This window comes from Diabrotica virgifera, chromosome 9, assembly GCF_917563875.1.
Source record: "Diabrotica virgifera virgifera chromosome 9, PGI_DIABVI_V3a".
Classification (NCBI taxonomy): domain Eukaryota; kingdom Metazoa; phylum Arthropoda; class Insecta; order Coleoptera; family Chrysomelidae; genus Diabrotica; species Diabrotica virgifera.
Genome location: NC_065451.1, coordinates 23,709,274 through 23,729,335, shown reverse-complemented (window position 1 = coordinate 23,729,335; position 20,062 = coordinate 23,709,274). Strand labels below are relative to the sequence as shown.

Below are 20,062 nucleotides of genomic sequence, written 5' to 3'. Positions count from 1 at the left end.
GGCACCCCAGGGTGCCACGTCACCCACTTTGAGAACCTCTGACATATGTAATACACTGACCGACACGAAAAACGGGCACCCCAAAAACGGTTCATTTTTTATGTCTCGAATTTCCTGAACCTGTTGTCCGATTTGTTATTTTTTTAAACTGTTATATCCTCATTCTTTAACAATATCTCTATAATAATATTGTTGCTAAATAGGTAAATTGTCATTGTATACCGGGTGTACCAATCAAACTGTATTTTTTTTTTCAAAGTTCACCACACCCTGTGGAATATTCTAGCATTTATAAAATACTGAAATAAAAACCCAACTATATCATCAGGTTTTCTTAACATTTTTCTGTTTAACTCATTCGCTTATGATAGACAATGAAAAAGTTAGGTACCTACTTTAACAACTAACCATGTTCTTCATCAATACAGGGTGTTTCTAAATAAGTGTGCCAAACTTTAAGGGATAATTCTACATGAAAAATAATGACGTTTGCTTTACAAACATATGTCCGCAAATAGTTTGTTTCCGAGATACGGGATGTTGAATTTTTTCTTACAAACTGACGATTTATTTATTGCTCTAAAACCGGTTGAGATATGCAAATGAAATTTAGTACATTTTAAGAGGTAGTTTTTGCGAATTTTTTGACATACAATTAAGAATTTTATACTTACCATTGGCGTGCATACAGGTAATATTACCCGTCATATTACCCGTATGCACGCGAGCGGTGAATATAAAATTCTTAATTGTATGTCAAAAAATTCGCATTAACTACCTCTTAAAACCAACCAAATTTCATTTGCATATCTCAACCGGTTTTAGAGCAATAAATAAATCGTCAGTTTGTAAGAAAAAATTCAACATTCCGTATCTCGGAACGAAGGATTGGCGGACATATATATTTATAAGGCAAACGGTCATTATTTTTTCATGCAAAATGACCTCTTAAAGTTTGTCGCACTTATTTAGAAACACCGTGCATTGATGAAGAACATGGCTAGTTGTTAAAGTACCTAACTTTTTTCTTATTCAACACGAGCGAATGATTTAAAAAAGAGAATGTTAAGAAAGCGTGAGCCTATAGTTGAGTTTTAATTTCAGTATTTTATAAATGCTATAATATATTTTACAGGGTGTGGTAACATTTGAGAAAAAAACACAGTTGGATTGATACACCCGGTATACAATGAGAATGTACCTGTCTAGCAACAATATTATTATAGTGATATTGTTAAAGAATAAGGCTATAACATGTTAAAAAAATTACTTAAAACGGACAACAGGTTTAGGAAATTCGATACATCAAACATGACCCTTTTTTGAAGTGCCCATTTTTCGTGCCGGTCAGTGTATTTACAATTTTTAATTTTATTACCTAAGCCTATTGAGATCTAAATTTACAGGACGTTACAAATTTGTAAAGACATTTTAACATCTGTTTATTTTTTTGGAAAAATAATTTCATTTAAATTGACTAGTAAATGACAATAATTTAGATCCTTTTACTTTTCATACATTATTTTAATATTTTAAAAACAAAGTATTATTGTGTTTTCAATTTATCAATCAAAAGCAAAATGAAAATTAAATTAATTTTTTTTTTAAATAACGCGGGCACATAAATTTGATACACCCTGTATATTGAGCTGTAAATATTTATTAGAATTTAGTTTGGATGTAAGTGGATTTCTCTTTTTAATGAGCTTTCCGATGAACCATTCAAGACTTTTGTGAATAATAAAGTGAAAAGGACGATGTATTTAGGTTTAAAATGGAGAAAGTTTGTTTACTACGGAAACTATAGAATCCACAGCTGGATGTAAGTATCATTTTCGAGAAAAGTGTTTTTAAAAGAAAGTTTGGAATTTTATAATCTTTGTGTCAACCCGAGTAAATATTGTAGAGTTTCCCCGAAAGTAATTAAGGATGGTCGGGATAATTTTCAAAATGACGTTTTGTTTGTCGAATGGAAAAGATTGTTTCTGATTCTTGGCAATGTGGAAGGGGAAAAGTGGATTGGATGATTGAGAGAGTTTGAAAAAGAAGTCATTGTGTTTTTGGCATCGCTGAAGAGCAGTTCGACGTTTTCGTGGATAGATAGTTAGCAAGTACCAGTGGCTGTTTGATAGTGGAGAATAGTGTTTAAAAGTGGAACGAGAGACAGATCAAATTGAGACGAAATACCTCTTTGATTCTGTATTATTGTGAGAAGGAGAGCAGAGAATTTTTGGAGTTTTGTTTGAATCGAGTACGTGTCAAAAGAGGCCCGGCTTGTTGGAGAATTGGTGCTGGTATGCTGATATTTTTGAAGCTGGAGAACGGAGAGGGCTTAGATGAGTAGCCTTTAACATAGTCAACGAAGGAGAGCTGTTTTGGGTCACGAGAAGACATCAGAGTGAGTGAAGCAAAAGGTCAGTCAATTTATGTGAAAGAGATTTTTATGTTCGGAAACTAAATTTTTGAGTAAAAAGGCATATGAATTAAAATTCCAATATTTCTAAAAGTAAATAGGAAGTATAGCTAACCTTGCGAATACATAAATTTGTTTGTTTTAGTTTGTTTTACCAAAGTCATCGGGAACAAACCGATAATTTGTTTTTTTTAACTATAATGAATTTAAGTGGTAAAGATTTCATTCGGACATCTGTGTCCACAGGTTTTAGATTTAATAGATTTTAGAGTATTGATTTTGACAAATAAAAGACAATTATGTATGTTTATTTTAATATTTTGCTTTATTTCTTTTCCCTATTTTATCCCGATTAGGATCAACTAAGAGATACTGAACCCACGAGAGAAGATAAGTATAACGTGAGATAATTTAGATTTTTTTTAATAGTATAAAAAGGCACCCTGAGATTTTTTATTCATTTTTATATATGATTTGCGACAATTAAATAATTAATCAGATAAATAATAATTAATATAAAATTAATAAAAAGCAGATCATAAAAGTATATAGGTAATTATAAACAATAAATAAATATATATAATCATCTTTGGGCAAAATCACTCCTGATTTTCAATTTTCTGGAAGTTTTTATTTGAAATTTGATCTACCCCTCACCCTGAGAACGCTTTTTTAGATCTACAAATTCCAAAGAGAATCAGTCGCAATGATGTAATGATTGACCTATACTTCTACATATTTATTAATTTTTTAAGAATTAAAACATTTTTGAAGTTATAAAACTTTAGGCGCGATTGAGAGTAAAATTTCATAATACTGCGCGCATGCGCACACAGACAGTATGACGTTTAGTTGCTAATTCTTTCAAGTTATGTATAAATATATCAATGCAAGAAAAGGTGTGAAAAGAATAGATTAGTGTTTTTAGTAAATATATTTATTATAATTTTTGCGTCTTTGGATTTGTCTTCCTCGGGAGTAAGATGAGTATTATAAAATAGCTATTTGTATAACAAGGGAGGAAAGTGCTACTTTTCCTCCCGAGAATGAAGTTTACTGCCCGACGCGTAGCGGAGGGCAGTAATCATTCAAGGGAGGAAAAGGCTCTTTACTCCCATGTTATACATATGGTTTTTCCACCTTCCTCAAATAACAAGTCATTTTGTCATTTTTACTTAATTTATTTATGTAACTAACCAACAAAATTTATTAGAACTAAAACTAACAAGTAGTTACAATATAACTGTCAACTGTCAAATATAAGTCATAGCTATTTGTATAACAAGGGAGGAAAGTGCTACTTTTCCTCCCGAGAATGAAGTTTACTGCCCGACGCGTAGCGGAGGGCAGTAATCATTCAAGGGAGGAAAAGGCTCTTTACTCCCATGTTATACATATGGTTTTTCCACCTTCCTCAAATAACAAGTCATTTTGTCATTTTTACTTAATTTATTTATGTAACTAACCAACAAAATTTATTAGAACTAAAACTAACAAGTAGTTACAATATAACTGTCAACTGTCAAATATAAGTCATAGCTATTTGTATAACAAGGGAGGAAAGTGCTACTTTTCCTCCCGAGAATGAAGTTTACTGCCCGACGCGTAGCGGAGGGCAGTAATCATTCAAGGGAGGAAAAGGCACTTTACTCCCATGTTATACATATGGTTTTTCCACCTTCCTCAAATAACAAGTATTTTTTTCATTTTTACTTAATTTATTTATGTAACTAACCAACAAAATTTATTAGAACTAAAAGTAACAAGTAGGTACAATATAACTGTCAACTGTCAAATATAAGTCAAATTATTAATGTAAACATTGTTAAATCAGAATAACAATTTACTGTTTTTTACCATTCTGCAAAATACAGAGTGTTTTTAAATAAACGTTAAAATATATAGATACTTACGTAATAGAAAATATATATTGTACAGGGCGTCAATAAGTTATATTTCATGAATTAAATACAATGACGTCACTTTTACTTTTCCTCCCTAGGGAGGAAAAATATTTTCCTCCCTAGGGAGGAAAAGTACAATTTTGCTCCCTACAATCAGGTCCGGAAAAGTATACTTTCGGTAGAGGTAGGTGGAAAAATTATTAATGTAAACATTGTGAAATCAGAATAACAATTTACTGTTTTTTACCATTCTGCAAAACACAGAGTGTTTTTAAATAAACGTTAAAATGTATAGATACTTACGTAATAGAAAATAGGTATTGTACAGGGCGTCAATAAGTTATATTTCATGAATGGAATACCATGACGTCACTTTTACTTTTCCTCCCTAGGGAGGAAAAATATTTTCCTCCCTAGGGAGGAAAAGTACAACTTTGCTCCCTACAATCAGGTCTGAAAAAATATACTTTCGGTAGAGGTAGGTGGAAAACATTTTATTGTATATTTATTATACTTCACCTTGTCTGTTTGCTACCGTGAATTGTCATTATGTACGTCCGAACCGATACAGACAGAGTCCTCGTATACTCTGGGCTAATTAGCAAAATTCATGGAAAAGTTATTTACCAGCAATTTTATTGCTGGAATCGAATCTTATTATTGTATGTGTTAATAATATAGATATGCAAAGTCCGCAGATAGTGTGCTACTTTTTTTATAAACAAAATGGCGCCGACAAATCGTATTTTTTTCAATTATTGCTCTATAACTCCGAAGATTTTAACTTTACAACAAAAACACCCAAATAAAAATTCACCACAATTAAATTCTGCATAGAGATATGTTTTTCACGATTTGATCCGACGAAAATTTTCCTCGGAAAATGCGGGTTTTCCTAACAAAAACTATAATTTTCAAATAAAATTTTAGGTAAGTAATTATTAATCAATAATTAAATATCTTAGTGACATCAAAGATTTCTTGGTATAGATTGTAATTCCAGAAGCTGGTGAAAATTAAACGAATATTTTAGCAACAATTCAATTGTTAATCAACAATTTACGATCGCAATAATAACCAAAATAATCATGATACATTGATCAAACTTATAAAGATTATAAAGATGAGATGCTTGTTTAGTATTTTATCGACAAAATATAATTTTTTCTTTTTTTGCATAATCTTTAAATTTTGAAAAAAAAAAAGGTATAATACGTTGGTCTAATTAGTAAAGTACAAAGAAAGGTTATTTACCAGCAATTTTATTGCTTTAATCGAATTATAAGATCCTATATATATATTATTAATATAGGTATGCAAAGTCCACAGATAGTGTGCTACTTTTTTTATAAACAAAATGGCGCCGACAAATCGTATTTTTTTCAATTATTGCTCTATAACTCCGAAGATTTTAACTTTATACCAAAAATACTCAAATAAAATTCACCTCAATTTAATTCTACATAGAGGCATGTTTTTCCGTTTTGCTCCGACGAAAACTTTCCTCGGAAAATGTGGGTTTTCCCAACAAAATCTAGAATTTTCAAGTAAATTTTTTGGGCCAGTAATTATTTATCAATAATTATATAGCTTGGTCAAATAAAAGCTTTCTTGGTATAGATTATAAATTCAGAAGCCGGTTGAAATGAAACGAATATTTTAGCAACAATTTAATTGTTAATTAACAATTTACGGTCGCAATAACAACCAAAATAATCATGAGACATTGATCAAATTTAGAAAGATTATAAAGGTGTGATGCCTATTTAATATTTTGTCGACAAAATATAAATTTTTCATTTTTTTGCATAATCTTTAAATGTTAAAAAAAATTGTTATAAACAAATTAACATTTCTTAGAAATTGTTTATTATATTCTAATTTTAAAAAATACTTAAAATGCGTATTTCATAGGTCTTGAAAATGAATGCTTTAAAAAAAATTTCCAACCATTTGCAAACAAGTTAGGAAACAGCAAAATAAATATACGATATCTCCATTGTTTATAATTTGTTTTAATTGTTTCAAAGCTTAAAAGTGAGTCTATGGTACAATCTAATTACTCACAAAGAATGTCAAAAATTAGTGCAATGGTTATATTTTAATCAAAGATTAAAAATACTTTTTTTTGTAATTTTTAGCGCGAAAGTAGGCTTAATACAGAGCCGGAGATAAAATGTTCACTCGAAGCGACTGACACGCTTAAACTCGCGCGAGTTGTGTATGTGGGCGGGTAGCTACGGTACTGTATTATTCTACTTTCGTGCGTGTAAATTACAAAAAAATATATTTATAATCTTTAATTAAAATATAACCATTAAGCTGATAATCGATATTGTTCTATAAATAATTAGCTTGTACTTTAAACTCACTTCTACGCTTTGAAAGAATTAAAAAAAATTATTAACACCGTAGTAATCGTATGTTTACTTTGCTGTTTCATAACTTTTTTGCAAATGGTTGCAAAAAAGTTTTAAAGCATTCATTTTCAAGACATTTGAAATGCGCATTTTAGCTATTTTTTAAAATTATAATATAATAAAAACTTTCTGAGAAACGTTAATTTGTTTATAACCATTTTTTTTAACATTTAAAGATTATGCAAAAAAATAAACAATTTATATTTTGTCAACAAAATGTTAAATAGGCATCTCATCTTTATAAGATTTCAAAGTGTGATCAGTGTATAATAATTATTTTGGTTATTATTGCGACCGTAAATTATTAATTAACAATTGAATTGTTGCTAAAATATTCGTTTAATTTTCACCAGCTTCTGGAACTATAATCTAAACCAAGAAGGCTTTTAAGTCACCAAATTATTTAATTATTGGTAAATAATTACTTATCTAAAACTTTATTTGAAAATTAATTATTTTGTTGGGAAAACCCGCATTTTCCGAGGAAAATTTTCGTCGGAGCAGATCGGGAAAAACACTTCTCTATGCAGAATTTAATCACGGTGAATTTTTATTTGAGTGTTTTTGTTGTAAAGTTAAAATCTTCGGAGTTCTAGAGCAATAATTGAAAAAAAACACGATTTTCAAGCGCCATTTTGTTTATAAAAAAAGTAGCACACCATCTGAGGACTTTGCATACCTATATTATTAATATATAGGATCTTATAATTCGATTCCAGCAATAAAATTGCTGGTAAATAACTTTTCCCAAAAATGGCCTATTCTCCGATAATCAGCCCAGACTAGTAGCGTATTTGGTATAGCATTCGGCTGGAGATCGAGAGGTCTTGAGTTCGAATCCGGTGCAATCCTATACTTTTTTTATTTTTTTGAAAGCGGTAAGCACAAAATTAGTTTGGTGTTTAAAAAAATTAAAACAAACTGTTTAAAGTGTATTTATTTTTAAGAAATCATATAATAGAAGTATAACTTCTTACGTGCGTACAAAGTACACATACACACATTCGTTTTTTTTTATTTATTCTCTTGTAATTGTTTATAAAACGGGAACAAAGAATAAAAGAGGCCAGGAAAGTTATCTTAAGTGTATGTACCTGATGAAATAAGGTGTTGACTGAAATGATTTCCGACAGCAGGCTCTTAAGTCCATAACGAAGCCACAAAAACGAGAAAGAGTTGAACCGAAAGGCAACGTATGATCTTTATTAAACAATGAAGTAAGACTTTGAAACCGACGGAACAATTACTGGCGAAAATAAGTCATTGTCCTGAAGAAAGATAGATATATTAAAAAATCATACAGAAGTAAAAAACTTCGTTTGTATAATGGTATAAAAAGTTTTTTAAAAAACTAATAAAAGTCATCCAAATGACTTGCAAAACGTTTTCGATCTAGATCAGATCATCTTCAGTGCCTAGAAGGAAGTATTTCCACGTTAGAATGAATGCAAAAGGTTAAAATTGTGACCAGTTAAAGAGAAAATGTGGCAAATACTTACGTCCTGCTTGGTAGATGAACCTAGCACACTTTTAAAATTGATAGCATCGAGATATATGATTTACATGTTAAAATTACGATTAATGTAGCGACTCCAAGTCGATGTTAAAAGATTATATTATATTAAAAGTGCTCCAAGGGCAACACGGTTCTTGCCAGTTAAATGGACACAGACCAACAAAAGTGTAGGAGATGAAAATCTTCTTCTTCTTCTTCAGTTTATTGGCCTCCACCTGCTTAGGTATTTGGCCAGCTCATCGTCGCGGAATACGAGCTGGCCAGATACCCAAGTAGGTGGAGGCCAATAAACTGAAGAATAAGAAAAAGAAGAAGATTTTCATCTCCTACTATCATCTATTTGTCAGAAAAAAGTGACATGACAAGACAGGTAGTCAATTTTTGGTTCTTCTTCTTCTTCTTATGCAATCCACTAATGGATGTTCGCGATCACGTTTGACCATTTTTCTCTATCCCTTGCAGTATGTATCAGGTCTCCTATGTTTTTTAGTCCTGTCCATTGTTTGACATTACGGAGCCATGACATTTTCTTCCTGCCCACTCCCCTTCTTCCTTCGATCTTTCCTTCAATTAAGGTTTGCAGAAACTGATATCTTTCATTTCTAATTATGTGTCCCAGGTATGCCGTTTTTCTCTGTTTAATTGTGCACATCAGTTGTCGTTCTGTACCAATTCTTCTCAGGATTTCTTCATTTGTTATTCTTGCGGTCCAGGGAACTTTAAGGATTCGTCGATAGATCCACATCTCAAATGCCTCTAGCTTATTCATTGTGTTTATTTTTAAAGTCCATCCTTCCATGCCATATAGGAGCACCGACCATATATAGCATTTTGTGAATCTTAATCTTAGGTTTAGGTCAAAGTCAGAGTTCGTAAAGACGTTTCTGAATTTCATGAATGCACTTCTGGCTCTTTCTATCCGATTTCTATCCGAATTTTTGGTTATGAACTTAAAATATAGATATATATTACTGTTAAAGTATTGATGTGGTCTATACAGGATGGTCTATGCAGGAGAGAACAGTTCATTTTACACAAAAAAGTGCTAATAAACATTTTTGTTCAAAATTATCTCGGCTACTTTACTTGTTTAAAACATATTTTTCTACAGGTTACAGATTCCTGGTAATTCAATGTTTCCCTCCCCCACATAGAGGAGGTTTTGCGGCGAAGCCCTGGGGCTAGAAGTGATAAATTTCTTGCATCTTTTTTGGTGTCATAAAATTAATATTCTCAGCAAAATTCAGCCTGTTCGAATGATTTTTAGAGATTAAATGTCTAACGACTGGACTAACATTTAACCTTTTAGGTGATTAAAAGGAGAAATAAATTCAAATATATATGTACTGATGTGATCTTGATTATTGATATGAGATAATATTCTTATATGTCACTTAATTTAATCAATGTATTAATACTAATCTAATTAATTAACCAGATCACATATCAATATGTTTTCAATCTCAGGGCGAATTATAAATTAATTACTTACTTTCGTGGCTTCTAAATATTTCTTAATGGTTCCTAATCGGGATAGAAAAGAAAAGAGTAAAAAAAATACACATATGGGTTACAATTATAATCAAAATATTTTTTATTTTATTTAAAAGGCAATCAATGCTTAATATTTGCTATTTCTTATTATTCTTAAACATAACATTTACAAATGGGAATCTTATTTCCTTTTGGTTTTCAATTGAAAGTTTTTATTAACATTTAACTATTAGGAGTTATTAGGAACAACTCTATTTAAGTTTGATGAAGCTTTTCTGATATTATTGATTATGTTATTCAATTTTTTATGTGGAATTTAATACGAAAAACCCATACATTCATGTCCAAACAAATGAGACTGACCTTTTCCTGGTGAACTGAAAATGTCCTCACACAAGACCCGTTTCCTGCTATCCTTGGCTGCGATCAAACCTCGTCCTGGCTTCCAGTAATGTTCTCCTTTGAAAAACTAGCTCGTATAGCTCTCGTTCCTGCGTCTGTCGTGATGCTGTGTTCTACCTTTCTCGAAACTGCTATCAGCTACCGGGACACTCTTGGCTCAAGGAGGTTCTTTTACTCTCGACCTGGCCTACTTCTCGTTCCACGATAGATACTCCACACTCACGGAACTACATCGGCTTTCTCACTCTCCGTACACTACCGTCTACTACTCGACTTCACTTCTCGACAGCTCAAAACATTCTGATCTCACTTTCTCATCCATTCCCCTACTTTCTAAATATCCCTTCCAGATTCACAAATCAATCTTCCACCACCAACTCTCATTCGTAATATTCCTCAAAACCAATTTTTAATCTTTCTAAATATGCTTAATGGATTTCAAAAGAAAATATTTAATTCCCATTCTAAAATACTTTCTAACTATTTACAAATTTTAATGACCTATTCTCTCTTTCAAATGAGTCTTATTTAGCATAGGCTAATGATCGAAACCTTCCGCGAAAAACGATAATGAACTATCATCTATTTCACTGAGTTTTATTTAGCATAGGCTAATGATCGACCTTCCGAGAAGAACGATAATGGTACGCGTCATTCACTTTGTTTATCTAAGCACATTGTTCCGAGTTTCGTACGATTATTCTAATCACTTCTTAAAATTAAATATAACAATTTGTTGTATACAGGTTGTTCTAAATTTATATGCCCGAGGTTGAGAAAATTAAAAATATTTTATATTAAAGTGAATTTTGTTTATAATTATCAAAATTTAATTTTCATATCAAATAGAAATATAACAGTACATGTCATATGATCATTGCAATCCACAGAAGTATATTTTTGAAAAGCGCTTTCCATTTTCCATTAATTAAATAAAATATTTTACAAAATTTATATACTCGTAAATTTGTATTAATAACAAATACGCATCAACAACACGTGAAACCGCTAACCGCAAACGTCATGCGGCATACGCGTAGGTAAAATATTTGTGGAAGTTATATTAATTTAGCACCAGATTCATTGGGAAATTCGAAGTTTAAATTAAATAAACGAGAAAATGTCATAAATATAACAGTAAAATTGAGTAGATACCTACCACAGAACGAATAAAACAATATTTGATTTTATGAAATCACGTGTATCAAATAAAAATGGTTTGGTTTTGGCGTTATTCGTTATTTTTAATAAAACGTTTATACAGGCTGATCAACATTTATGACAAAGTTCGTTATATCTGTTATTTTCTTTTTCTTTCTTATACCACTCCTATCGGAGATTGGAAATCATTAAGGCTATAATGACCTTGTTTACAGCTGACCTAAAAAGTTCATTAGTGGTGCAGCCAAACCACTCTCTCAAATTCCGCAACCATGACATTCTTGCGTATTTATGTCCTCTCATCAGGTGACCCAGATATTCGAGTTTTCTTCGTTGTATCGTTAAAATTTCTGGGTTTTTTCCTATCCTTCGTAATTCTTCAAGGTTTGTGACTCTTTCAACCCAACTTATCTTCAGCATTCGAAGGTAGCACCACATCTCGAAACTTTCAATATTTTTTATGTTGTTCTGTTTGAGTATCCAGGCCTCTACACCATATAATAGCGTGTTAAATACGTAGCCTCTTAGCATTCTTCATCGTAGAGGGATGCTTATATCTCTGTTGCGGAAGAATTTTCTCATTTTTATGAATGTGGCCCTGGCAATTTCGATACGTCTTTTAATTTTATTGTTTTGGTCTCCAGTTTCGTTTATTAAAGTTCCCAAGTATTTGTAACTTGATACTTTTTAAATTTGAATGCCGTTTAATATATGTGCTGGTTGTGTCATGTTTTTACTGAAGACCATATATTTGGTTTTTTTGATATTGATGTTTATGTCATAATTGTTGCAAGCAATATTTATGTTTGTAAGTAATCGTTGTAATTCTTCTATTGTTATTGCAACTAGTACAGTGTCGTCCGCGTATCGAATATTATTTACAACCTCTCCATTGATTACGATTCCTTCGTTTGCTTGCAAAAGGGCTTCCTGGCAGATGCTTTCACTATATGTATATGTTACAGTTCAAGTTGATTATCCAGTTGGAGTTGACTTTTCTTAGTTCGCTAAAAGTTGATTATAAATATAAAATGAAGATTTTTATTCAACATTTACTAGTAAAAGTAGACTCCAACTAGTTAAAGTATACTCTTCCCAATGCCATTTAGTAAAAGTTGATTCACACAAACAACCGATTCTAGAAATGAAATGTTACTGTATATTATGTTCAAATCGTGATATTTATAGTCCAGGCTGTATCGTCGCCCCGTTAAGTAAATTATTCCAGTTCGATTTTTTTGCACAAACTTACTCAAAAAGAGGTCCTTATAACGAATCCACAGGGTGTCAGGTGGTACCGTAATCGAAAAATTGTTTAAACATTTTTTTAAACAAATTCACAAAAAAAATTCACTTCGGACATTTTTTTACATCATTAATTTGTGTCATTCGTAGCAAAAGAGGTCTTTTGAGATTTTTCTGTAAAATTTATTGTTCTCGAGTTATATGCGATTTAAAATTTGAAAAATGCGAAAATGACCATTTTCAAGGCTTAATAACTCAGTTAAAAATTATTATTATGAAAGTCAGAAAGTCACCAAATCAAATTTTAACGACCCCCCTACAAGGTACTGAAGAAATATTTGTCATTATTGTATTACTAAGCTGTTATTTTTAATTATTAATAATAAGCAATAGGAGCGTATTGAGGCGGCTGTCAATGTGAGTGCGACTGAGATGCACCATTGGACGGTCGGAATGGAGGATCTTACTCGCACTCACATTGACGGCCGCCTCAATACGCTTTTAGCGCTCATTTTTGATAATTAAAAATAACAGCTTAGTAATAAAATAATGACAAAAATTTCTTCAGGATCTTGTAGGGGGGGGCCTAAAACTTTGATTAGGTGACTTTCTGACTTCCATAATAATAGTTTTTAATCGAGTTATTAAGCCTTAAAAATGGTCATTTCGCATTTTTCAAATTTTAAATCGCGTATAACTCGAAAACTATCAATTTTAGAGAAAAATCACAAGAGACCTTTTTTTGCTCCGAATGACCAAAATAATCTAAAAAATTTGTCCGGTTTGTACTTAGTTATTTATAAAACAGTTCGTGAAGTATGCTTTTTGCGCACGCACGCAGAGCAAGAGGGGGCCGAGTGCTATACATCGCCTAAGTGCGCACAAAGTACTTCACGCACAGTTTCATACAATATTTTATCTACCAAAAAACAAATAAAAAAACTGCAACTCTTCGTCACTGGAATACATTCCTATTTTACAATTTTTTAGAACTTTGACCTTTAAAAATTCAAACTTCTGTTAAACTACAAAACTGTCAAAACTTTTTTTGTAATTAATTGCTCACATGTCATCACCATGACAAGGCGAAAGTTAAGGATATTTGATTATATGAAAGTGTGCTAAAAAACAGTGCGAAAAAGTAAATCCCATTTAAAATACATTATTACTTCAGGCACACTTTAAACCCTTCATGTACTGCTATCTATATTTACGATTTTCACACAATAAAAACTTATACATAATATGAGGTAGAGTAGATAAGAATTATTTTTGTGAATTTGGTTAACAAAAATTGGTTAAACAATTTTTCGACCGCGGTACCGCCTGACACTGTGTATTTGTTATAAGGATGTATTTGTTTGAGTAGGTTTGTGCAAAAAAATCGAATCAGAATAATTTACCTAACGGGGGCGACGTTACAGCCTGGACTAATAAGTAGTTTAAACGGTCAAAACAAAGAGACGCACACTCATCAAAAATGCACGTGAGATTATACTCGTATAAATTGTATAATCTACTTTTACTAACAAGAGTTAGGAAGAGTCAACTTCAACTAGTAAAAGTTGATTTAAATTTTTCAAATCAACTTTTACTGCTCGTTTCAGTTGGAGTTGACTCGAACCAGGAAAAGTCAACTCTAACTGAGAATCAACTTGAGCTGTAACATATACATTAAATAGCAGTGGTGACAAAATGCATCCCTGTCGTACTTCTCTACGTATTTCTATTGCTTGTGATGTCTCATTTTCTATTTTGATGTTAGCTTTCTGATTCCAATATAAATTGAGAATTATTCTCAGATCTTTATTATCTATGTCTTTTCTTTCAAGAATGTCTCTTAGCTTATCGTGGCGTACTCTGTCAAACGCTTTTTCAAAATCGATAAAACATGCATGTACTTCTTGATTAACGTCTGTTATTTTACAAGACACTCCTTCTCCAAGTCTCATCCTTCTTCTTCCTTAACTTTTTGTTTTCATGGGTCGCTGACATTTTCATTTCAGCATCTTCTTATCCTGAACCTTATTTATAAGCCACACTTAACCACCCCGCCGTACACCAACGCAGGTCTCGTCAGACTCTCGTACATTTTTCCTTTATTCTGGTAAAATTTGTGAAGACATGATTTATTCTTCTTCTTTTAGTTTTATCTATCGAAGGTTGGAAATCATCATGGCAATGCGGACCCCGTTGACTGCCGCTCCAAATAGCTCTGCACTACTGCATTCGAACCATGCCCGTAAGTTCGTAAGTCAGGATGTTCTTATGATTTTGCCTTGCATATTAAGTTGTAATAATGAGTATTTTTGCCCTCTCATCACATGTCCCAAGTACCCATGTTTTCGTCTTTTGATAGTTAGTATTATTTCCGGTTGATTTCCTATCCTTCTAGTTACTTCCACGTTTGACATTCTTTGAATCCATGATATTCGTAGGATTCTTCTGTAACACCAAAATTCAAAGGCGACCAACTTATTAAAATGGACTTGTTTCAATGTCCATGCTTCCAAGCCATAAAGAAGAGTAGAGAACACGTAACATCGAAGCATCCTTAGGCGTAGTTCTAACCTTATATCCCGACAACAAAGAAACTTTTTAAATTTAATTAATGATGCACGTGCTATTTCAATACGTGTCTTAATTCCTTTGGTTTGGTCTATATTTGATGTTATCCATAATTTCTGAGTTGAGCCATGTACGATATATCGCTTTAGTTAAAGAAGGCTACTCATAGCAGTTCGTGGCAGAAAACGTGGGTGATTTACAAAGTTATTAACAGAGAATTTATATTGAATAGGTTTCTGGAGACAAATTTGATTCAGATAGAGCTCGCTGTGGCAGATCCCGTTACCAATGTGCAACAGAATAGATATCTCAGAAGATCCATTCGAAAAATTCTTCTGTCTGTACATCCAAAGAAATTTAAGACATGTTAAAAGAATCAGAATATCGTTGGCTACAATAAGAAAAAGAATTTAGAGTCAAGTTTGTGAAGTAGTTCACCAATAAAATTACCTCAGCTACAACCTAGACATGTTTTGCACAGCTTCCAGTGTGTTCAAGAAAACATACAGATCCCTTAACAGTTTTGGAATTTTGTGCTTTTTTCAGACGAGACCACAATCTGTTTAAATAGTTATAGCCGGCGAATTCAACAAGAGCTGCAAAACTCACAAATGCGCGTCCGTTACTTTCTTTCGCTGGTGGCAGTGTTATGTTTTGGGCAGGTGCAGGTATTCAAAGTTAGTTAAGTTATAATCCTCGAATTGGTGTGATGTATCACATTTTACTTAACTACTTGTGTTATTTCTTGACAGTTCTTGAGTTATCTGATATATCAAATGTCACTTTATAACGCGACTTTAAACCTCAAGTTATGAGATAACTCTGTAGTTATGTTAAGGATTGTAAGTTTAGGCTTATATTCAATAGCCTAACCTAAGAAATCAAGTGAATATTTAACGTAGAACGCTGCTTCAGGTTTAGTTGTCCTAGGATCTTGTACGGCATTTTATTAATTTAATATCAAAATAAAGCCGCACAAAATTGTCAAAAACATAGATCTCAGATAACAATTAAAAACACGTAGGTAATAAAATTAAAACAATAATAAAAATGAAAGAGAATGCTAATAATTTAAAAATAGAAGGGTTATGCAATTTTAAAAATGATACAAAGATCACATTAGTCCTGTCGCCAGGGGGGATACAACGGCCTCCTTAATTCAGATAAACTTACCCAAGTTTTTTTTATGTATTTTCACCCGTAGAACACGAATTTTTTGGGTAACAGTTGATCCGGATGTCGATAAGATTGTTATAAACAAAGAACTTGAGGAATTACATAACAGCGATTTTTCGCAAAACTAAACATTTTTTTGTATTTTTTGGGTGATTCTCAGCAAAAAATGGTCTTACAAGTTTTTTTTGTAGGATGCACAGTTTTCAAGATAAACGCGGTTGAACTTTCAAAAAATCGAAAAAGTGCAATTTTTGAACCCGAATAACTTTTGATTAAAGAATAAAATAGCAATTCTGCTTACTGCATTTGAAAGTTCAAGTCAAATATTCTATCGGTTCTGATTATTTTCATTGCTAAAAATTAAGTTTTTATTTGTCAAACAAAGCTATAGACACATAGTGTTTCCCGTGTATGTATGCGCGCCTACTCGTTCGATTTCAAATGAGAAATGCATTGAAAACATCATTCAATCACTATGTGTTTATAGCTTTGTTTAACAATAAAAAATTCATTTTTAGCTATGAAAATAATCAAAACCGATAGAATTTGACTTGAACTTTCAAATGCGGTAAGCAGAATTGCTATTTTATTTTTCAGTCAAAAGTTATTCGGGTTCAAAAATTGCAATTTTTCGATTTTTTGAAAGTTGAACCGCGTTTATGTCGAAAACTATGCATCCTACGAAAAAACTTGTAAAAACATTTTTTGCTCAGAATGACCCAAAAAATACAAAAAAATGTTTTGTTTTGCGAAAAATCGCTGTTATATGATTTCTCAAGTTCTTTGTTTATAACAATCTTATCGACATCCGGATCGACTGTTACCCAAAAAATTCGTGTTCTACGGGTCAAAATACATAAAAAAAACTTGGGTAAGTCCATCTGAATTAAGGAGGTCGTTGTACCCCCACTGGCGACAGGACTAAATCGAAAGATACAAATTGAAATTTTTATTTATAAACATCCAAGGGTTTTAAGTACTGACCTTGTTCTTTCTATCTACTTTTACGATTCACCACCGAACAGCAAATAGCTGTTCGGTCATCGGTAGCCGGTAGGTAGGTATACCAACTTCCCGTGATTCTCCTTCTCGCTCAAACTAGTACTGATTCTACATAAGTTTCTCTTTATAGACAACTTAATATTTTCTTCCTTGTATAACGTCTAAGAAATAACTCATCCCAAATTGGGGGATGATCCATCATACAGAATTTACGTTTTAAAGTTATGGACATAGTTATATGTCATACTTATCATAACTTTAACGCAAACGTTAAAAATAACTTCTTTAATTCATCACAGGATTGATTACGGCAGGTAGATGCACGAAATTTGTGGTTATTGACGGGACTCTGACAGAACAAAGGTACATCAACTGAATTTTAGAAGCTCATGTGAGATTATGGCGAGGAGCTGTGGGTAAAAATTTTATATTCAGGGATAATCACGTCCGCCCAACGCCCAAATAGGACTAAAGCGGTTACTGCCTATCTTGAGATAGAAGGTATTTGGAATTTGGGGTGGCCTACGAAGTCTCCAGACATGAACCTCATTGATCATGCATGGTATGTGTTCTCCAGGGATGCGCATCTTCGAAAGAATTCTCCTAAAACCCATCATGAACTTGAATGGGGGAATCTGTCACAGGATATGATTCATCGACTTGTTAGGGCAGTACTAGAGCACGAATCCTGTCTTGCATCAATTGTTGTCGTGGACATACACGATATTAAAATTGTTAATAAAATACATTTTGATTAGAAATATTTTTTTTTAGTTTTTAATTTTTTATTTATTAAAAAAAATAGTATCTCTTTTAACACAAAAAATATATGTTAACTATATTCTTTTATAAATTAATTATCTATAACAGTAGCTTCTGAAAATAGTTAATAATAGCGAAATTTTGGGTGATGCATAACTTTTGAAACTATGTGTATCAATAAAGGATTTATGGCCCTATATTAATAAAATATTTAATTTTCAGTAACCTTCGCACCATATTGGAATCACGTCCTGCCATTTTGGGAGAAGCGAAACCAGCCAAATATTTTATTCTTAAAATACGAAAAGATGATCCAGGACCTGCCTTCCATAATAAAAGAAGTCGCCGACTTTCTGGAAACACCCCTCACCCCCGAACAAATCACCACCTTATCTGATCACCTGAGTTTCGAAAGTATGAAGAAAAATCCAGCGGTTAACTACGAAATGATTGTGAGCTTGAATAGAAAGTTTAAACTTATAGAATGTGATGGTACGTTTATGAGGTCGGGAAAAGTAGGGGATTATAAGGCGAAGATGTCTCCTGAGATTATACAGGCCTTTGACGAATGGACGGCAGAAAATGTACAAGGCACAGATTTTTCGTTCTAGTTTGTTTTGATGTTAAAATATGTTATAAGTGAAATTATAAAATATGTTTTATAATAAAATATAAAAGAAAATAATAGGTTTTGATATTATATCTGAGAATTAAAAAAAATTATATAGAAGTGATCTTGAAATCTTCATATTAAACTATTCTAATAAGTTCCAAATGTATATATCAATAAAGATAAGGGATACATTTTTATTGTTTTATTTTTTTGTTATAGCCAGACTATAGTATGTGATTGAGTCTCTTCTTAATCTGTTCGAAATCATCTGTCTCTTCTACTGCTATGTTCTGAAGCACGTATAAAGTGTCGGTGATAGGACGCAGCCCTGTCGAACTCCAGTGTGTATTTTTATATTTTGCGTATTTATTTTTCCATTATGTTGTATTTGTGCCGAGTAATTTCGATAAAATAGTTTGATAAGATTTATGGATTTGTCTGGTATGACATACCTATCCAATATTAACCACATTTGTTTTCGGTTTACCAGTAGCGACTGGTCAGGGTCGGCAGGGTCGGCAGTGCCGACTCACACATTTATGGACACATTATAGATTTTTTTAAATGTATAAGTTAATCAGAGTTGATGATATTCGTTTCTGTGAAATAAAAAAAATATCTGTGAGATAATACAGACTAAATTTTATTCATTGTTTTTAAGAGAATTCGATCGATCCAATACGTTAAGTGATCCCTGTGCGCTGTGGGTAAGAGACTTTTCAAATTAATGATCCTATCCTAGCCAGCCATACACCCGACTGCGATTGTGTGAATTCAAGGCCCGCTTCGGCAAGCCGTACCCTAATTGACCATTTGCTTGTAATAAGACGCTATGGAATATTAGCCGATAGGCAACCAATTATACATTCCCCGTATTTATTTGAATGACAAGTACGGCAAAAAAACAATCTGCCGAGCACAGCGGTGATCTGCAAACGGCAACAAGACACGTACTTATGACCAGGGCGCATCTGTAAAAATATTAGTAACATTAATTTGGACGTTGAGAGGTGACTCATATTTGTTTGCAGAAATTGCTTGAAAATAACTCATATAATAATATTAATTTGAGTTATCCTCCCACTCAAAAAGGTCCGGAACATTGTTTAAATAACCAAAATGTCAAAAAATGAAGGAAAAATTCGATTTTTTTCTTCATTTTTTGATTATCACTTTAAAAGTATTCATTTTCGAGAAAAGTTGCACTGACGTAAAAGTTGCGTAATTAAATTTCCTACAATCTAGGATTAGCTATGAATTTTAAAAATTGTCACCCTTGTTGCAAAATAGTAATAAATGCGAAAAAATCATAAAAAACAAGTATTCGCATTTTACGTTTTTTTATGCTACACTTAGGACCTTCATAATTTTACCCAGAAAAACTAT

General features: G+C 32.2%; 1 protein-coding gene across 3 annotated transcripts in view; it reads left to right on the top strand.

Annotated features, from left to right (window-relative positions):
- Positions 1–18,869, top strand: part of LOC114324310 (luciferin sulfotransferase-like) — a 52,259-nt gene extending 33,390 nt beyond the window's left edge. For all 3 annotated transcript variants that reach the window (XM_050661072.1, XM_050661071.1, XM_050661070.1), the window contains exon 6: positions 18,286–18,869. In XM_050661072.1, coding sequence (XP_050517029.1) covers positions 18,286–18,674 — 389 coding nt within the window. In that variant the 3' untranslated portion in view covers positions 18,675–18,869. The remainder of the gene's footprint in view (positions 1–18,285) is intronic.
- Positions 18,870–20,062: the final 1,193 nt, after the last annotated feature.